We start from the raw sequence: 6,225 nt of genomic DNA, 5'->3' as shown, positions 1-6,225 counted from the left end.
TTGTTCTGTGGACAGCTAAAGATTATATGGTTCAAGGTCCCGACTTCGCCGTATTCGCAGAGTGGTGAGTTTTTGATTCCTAGGCGGAAAAGATGGGTTGGGTTTCGGGCATGCTGCGTTTGGAGACGTAACATAGTTGCGATGAGGGAGCGATTTTGATTATTCCGTAATTTGTACATCAGGGGGATCGGTGGGACATCCGGATAAGTTTTGCAGTACACATTATGGGAGGAGCTAGCATATTCGGCCCATTGCTGGCGCCATTGGGTCCGCAGTTGCTGTTTAAAAGTTCGTATGTGATCATTTTCAGACAGTCTACTTTCTTCAACTCCCGTTGTAATGGCAGCTTTGGCAAGCGTGTCCACTCGTTCATTTCCTTGTATTTTTGCATGTCCTTTGACCCAGGCAAAGGCTACTGTCATCCCTCTGGTTCCTAGCCGTTTAACCAGTTCCACTATGTCTAATAGGAGGCAGTTCCGCATCTGATGCGGGTCTTGTTGAAGGCCGTTTAGTACCGATTGCGAATCTGAGAGTATTAGTGCATTCCCGCCAGAATCATTTGCCTCGAATAACCAGATGAGCGCTTTATATATTGCCATGGCTTCTGCCGTGAAAATCGAGGCTTGTGGAGAAAGTTTGTAGCTTGTCATATTTCTTATGAAAGGGATGCGCTGTTGGGAATTTACAGTCTCCGTGATGAGCTGGGGGGTCGTGCATGTAGACCTTGACCAAAGGTCGGAGTTGCTTGGCGTTCCAATATTTTAAGGTTAGCGCAATCACCGCGAGGTTCGTTGCTTTGCACGCTAGATTTTTCTCGCCCGTACATTGCCATTTAAACAATATTTTCTTGGCTAGGAACTCCCTACGCAATGACAGCGGTTTCTCGCCGCTTTCTGCATGTGATCATATTTGGCGTTGATTTCATCACACCTAGTGCTTGTTTGAGAGCCTTATGTTGGACTGTTGCCAATTGATTGAGGACACTGACGTTCGCCGCACCGTACCAGACACATGCATAGTCCAATATGGACCGAATATAGGCTGTGTAGAAAAGTATGCACACCTCTTGTGCGCCTCCCCAGGACCGTCTTGCGACCGTCCTGAGGAGATTCACACCTTTCTCGCATCGTGTTTGTACATAAGTAACGTGGGCTTTCCACGTTAGCTTCATATCGAGATATACACCAAGGTACTTTATTTCATTAACCACGGGAATCGTTAGGTTATTTAGTTTTTATCTCTGTGTATGTGATTTACCGTTGTCGACAAAAGAACAATGGTGCGGATTTCTCGATGGAAAGGGCGAATCCGTGTTCTTGGCACCACCGATTTAAGATGTATACGATGTAGCGGAGTTCAGTTACGCATTCTTGTATCGAGTCTTTGACGCAGTAGATGCAGATGTCGTCAGCATACTGAATGCACACAATGTCCCTGTCCCATAATTGATGTAAGTTTGCCGTATACAGGTTAAAGAGCAGCGGGCTTAATACTGAACCTTGAGGCAGGCCTAGTGAGGTATATTGTGGTCCGATTAGATTATTTTGATTATCTCGAAGGAAGGTACGTCGATTTGTAAAAATGCCTGTGATTGCGTTGGTCGTTGATTCTGACAGACCTGTTTGTCCCAGATAGCTGCTCAGTACACTCAGGTTTACTGCATTGTATGCATCCTTTAGGTCGACGAAGAGGCAAGCCATAACCTTGTTCTTTGCTAGCGCCATCTGAGCATCAATTACCAGATGTGCTAAAGCCTCATTAGTGCCTTTTCCTTTCCGGAACCCTAGCTGCGTTTTTGGGAGTAGTTGGTTCTCTTCCAGGTGATGTTCTAGCCTTCGCTTGATCATCCGTTCGAAGGTTTTAACTAAGCACGACAATAGCGAAATTGGACGGTAGCTCTCAGCCATGTTTGGGTTCTTATTGGGTTTACAGAACAGACAAGTCACCACGGTTTTGAGCACCTCTGGAATTATATTGTGTAGCCACCAATCATTAAATATATCCAACATGTAGCCCTCGGCTACTAGCGGTAAGTGATCTAGCATCGAATAGGTGATCCTGTCATAGCCGAGAGAGTTGTTCGCGGCCGTTTTCAGCGCACGGTTTAATTCCGTAGGTCCGAACGGTCTATCCAAGTGGGGACATATTCTTGTCCTTGTTGTGGCTGCGGTGATGTCTCGATGCACGGTGGGAGGTGCCACCTTGTTCAATATGTCTTCTAACATAGCCGGAGTCAGATGAGATTTTTGTTGTCCGGCTGTTCGTGTGAACCGCTTCGCCATCGCCCAGATTTCTCCTATGGGCTTGTTGTTGTCAAGTGAACTCACATAGGCTCCATCCATCCCTTGCTTTTTGCTTAAAGGCTCTCTTACACCTAGCGTCTTGATTATTATATTTTGAGAAATTATCCGGGGTCATGTTGGCTTTATATTTTTTAAATGCCAGGTTTCTCTCCTTAACTAGGTTTGTGCATACTGCGTCCCACCATGGCGGATTTTCGCACTGAGCTCTCTAGATCTTCTTTCTGGGGATGGCGACATTGGCGGCCTTTGTAATCAATTCAAGAAGATGCTCCACTTTATCTATCCGCCTCTCTTTCAGGTCCAGATGTCTTTTGATTTCAGACTGATATCTCGACCAATCTGCTTTGGTTTCGTTCCAGAACAAATATGTTTTACGAACGTTCAGGTGATGATTCTCGGAGGATTCTATGAGAATGGGCAGATGATCGGAGCCTAAGGGGTCCTCTAGAACATTCCAGGAACATTTTAATGCAACGTTTGTTGATGCCAAGGTGAGGACGAGGGCGTATGGTTGTTGTCCAACATATGGGATTCGTGTATTATTACCGCCCGTGTTGAGTACAACGTATTCGATTTCACTTAGAACCTGGTCGACAAAAAGGGTCCCTTCAGGGCTACTTCCTCCACATCCCCATAGGACATGATGCAGATTAAAATCGCCACCGATCAGGACGCTCCCATGCACCTGCTTGGCCAGATTGCACCAATCATTTACTGTGACTTTTAAGACTTGGGGGTTTATAGATCGCTAGCACGGTCAGATTTAACTCTTTAATTCGGACCCCTACCACTTCGAGAACACGTTGTATAGTCAGGGTTTGATAGTTATACTTACTGGACACTAGAATCGCCACGCCTCCTTTCCCGTCGGGACCTCGATCTTTCCGAATGCAACTATAGGAGCTTATCTTGAACGTATGGTGCGGCTTTAGCCAGGTCTCAGATATCAACATGAAGTCAATTGTCTCGGCTTTTAGGTAATTTAACAGATTTGATTTGTTAGCAGCAATGGAACGCGCGTTCCATTGCAATATCCTAGCTTTATATTTATGTTGGTTGGCCATTGTTGTTTTTAAGGAGTTCATCTAACAGTGTTTTAATAGTTTTTCCGAAAGTGTTAATAGTGCCTTCCAAATCTTTTCCTGTGAAGGAAGTGCGAATTGAATCCATTACACCTTTATCTAGGATTGTTTTAAGTTTTTCTATTTCACTAACCGCGAATAGGTTATTGGTAATCGGTTGTCCCGCGAAATTCGTCCTACTTGGACCCGTCGGGAGAGGTTCAGAATTATTTTCGAATTTTTTTCATTTGGTTGGATTAAATGGATGGTTGTGTTGGATGTTTCGAGATGAGGTGTTCTGGGTCAAGGATGGTTTGGCTTTTCGGGTTGGCAAAGGTGGGAAGAGCTCGTTTAGTCCTGAGGGTGGTTCTGAATTTAAAAAGGGAGTGCGGATTTGTGTTTTTGTTACAGTCGCAAAGGAACGATTTTCTAACCGTTGCTTAGCCTCTAAAAAAGTTAGATTATTCTCGACCATGACTTTTTTAATTGCAAACTGTTTTTGATGATACGGGTAGTCTTTAGCTGTTGACGAATGATCGAACGTTTCGCAATACACACAGAATTTAACTCGACTACATTTGGATTCCGCAACATGCTCTTTACCACACGTTTTACAGCGCGACTTACTGTTACATTGGCTAGATATATGACGAAACCTTAGGCAATTCAAGCATTGAACCACCTTTGGTATATAAAGTTTGGTAGGACATTTAATGTAATTTATTGTCACCGCCTTTGGTACCGAGAGGCCCGCAAGTGTCACTACTATTGTTTGCCGGGGGATTTTAATTTTTTCCCCGTCCTGTTCAACAAGCCGGGTCATACGCCTAACACCTAAAACTGGGACTTCAGATTCAATTAGGGTTGTTAACTGGGATTCTGTCAGCTTTGTGTCTACTCCGCGTACGATCGCTTTTTTTTCTGTAAGGTGCTGGGGAATGTACGCGGTTAGTTCATTATCACTGAATAATTTTTCCCGAATCAATGAGTTTGCTGCCAGGGCAGTTGTGAGCACTATTTTCAGCCTATTTCTTCCTACTCTACAAATTTCCGTAATTTCGTTTTTAACCCACTGTAATTCTCTTAACAGTCCCCCCAGTTTCATGGGATGGACCCTACCGACATTTAAAGTATTATGCTCTACATAGACCACATATGGCCCAATGTCTGTTGTTCGATATTTTAAGTTAACATTTCTCTCTATTTTTTTAAATTCCCTATTTTCCGGATTTTGACGAGTTTTATTTAATTCAGCCTGTGTAGGCTTTTTTAAACCGTTTTCATTACTGTGCCTATCCTCGTTATCACTATCATGATCCATCCGGCCATCGTCACCGTCTACCACACTAAAATTATCATCGCCTTTCCTTCTTATTCTAACCACTATGCTGTTCCCTCCACCAGGGTCATCCTTCCCGTCGCCATGCCCCATGGCGGGGGCGGGTTTACTTTAACTTATTGATTAATTGATTTAAATTGCCTTACTTTTTTAATAAAAATAAAGGTTGTTTATACTTTAGGTAAAAACTTATCTGTTCGCTCTGCTTCGCTGATAGTGGAGACTCACGGTCAACACATCCGCTTCGCTTGCTAGCCGAACTCGGACTGGTAAATGTAATATTAGCTTGATTAAATGAAATTGTGAAAAAACAAAGAGCTTTTGGAAAAATGTTTATTGTCTGCACAAATGCGCAACGGCAGAGGCATTTTTATTACATTATTACATTCGCCTTAAATCAAGATCATGTCTCTTTTCTCATCGTTCGTTGTAATCGTCGTATTTTAACTTTTTCGGAAATGTCAGTTGTGACAAATAAAATTATTGGAAGCAAAGCTATCATGGGTTCATAATTTCATTTTAAATCAATTCAATATTTAAAAATATCCAGTTAGCGTTGGAAATGTATTGTGGGTTGCATTTTCAATTTAGCAGAACTCATTATCACTCATGAAGTACCCTGTATACAGGATTATTCACGTAAGATGATGAGCCTGACGATTATTGACCAAAATAGAATAAGTACATATATTTAATTTTGAGAAATGATGCTTTAAGTCCAGCTGAACAACTTCTAATTTTGAGATTCTATGCCACAGGATGTTTCCTAAAGGTGGAGTTCGGAGCAAAGCGACACTGCCGCCGCGTCAGTGCGTCAGTAAACGCCGGGGCTCTGTCGCAGCGTCTTTGATGCTCTTTTGAACATTTAAATTACAATGACGATAAATTTAGAGAATTTTGTCGATTTAATAAAAGACAATTTAATTTCATTTTGTCTCTAGTTTATGAAGAATTGTTACCCAAAAACTACACGAAATTGTATAGGTCCTGAAGAAAAACTATTTCTAACATTGAGGTAGGTAATTATTTAATCTTTTATTTATCTGTTTCTGTAAGATCCATAATAGCATAATACGTATTAACTTAACTCCGTAGCTTCAGGTTAATTCTCGTGTATTTCCATGTTTGTTGCTTGTGAGTACGCTGTGATGTTGTATGTGGACATCGTATTTTGATTTGTGTACAGAAGGTCTTCATATGCAGAACTTGTCGAGGGTTGTGGTGAAGCTGAACTAAATGGTTCGGGCGAATTAAATTGAATGGCAGACGTAGACGCCGGAACGTTCAACGTTTCATACTTCACGAGGACGTCAAAAATTTCTTTTTTTGCTTTTATTTTTAAACTGGACGATAGTTTCTGTAAAACATTTTTTACGTAGTCCGAAAACATAGCCAGTTCGGGGTCCTCAACATCTCTGTTAGCTATACTTTCCAAAGTTTTTTGGCGCGATTCTTCTCTTTTCTGTAGAAAAGCAATAATCTCATCTTTCTTTTGACGCCCCGTTTTTTATTGGATTTTGGA

At 42.1% G+C, this 6,225-nt stretch overlaps 1 protein-coding gene across 1 annotated transcript; it reads right to left on the bottom strand.

Annotated features, from left to right (window-relative positions):
- Positions 1-3,804: 3,804 nt before the first annotated feature.
- Positions 3,805-4,892, bottom strand: LOC138128150 (uncharacterized). Its single transcript, XM_069044329.1, has 2 exons — positions 3,874-4,892; positions 3,805-3,811 (listed from the first exon to the last, which is right to left on the bottom strand). Exons 1-2 carry the CDS (start codon positions 4,794-4,796, stop codon positions 3,805-3,807), a joined length of 930 nt encoding a protein of 309 aa, XP_068900430.1. The 5' UTR covers positions 4,797-4,892.
- Between the last annotated feature and the right edge of the window lie 1,333 nt (positions 4,893-6,225).

This window comes from Tenebrio molitor, chromosome 4 (assembly GCF_963966145.1).
Source record: "Tenebrio molitor chromosome 4, icTenMoli1.1, whole genome shotgun sequence".
NCBI classification, from domain to species: Eukaryota; Metazoa; Arthropoda; class Insecta; order Coleoptera; family Tenebrionidae; genus Tenebrio; species Tenebrio molitor.
Note: the sequence above shows the minus strand (reverse complement) of the source record. Positions and strands in the feature narration are given on the sequence as shown.

Bases quoted from the DNA above. Each gene is read 5' to 3' on its own strand.
- LOC138128150 (XM_069044329.1), bottom strand. From the start codon at position 4,796: ATGGGGCATGGCGACGGGAAGGATGACCCTGGTGGAGGGAACAGCATA.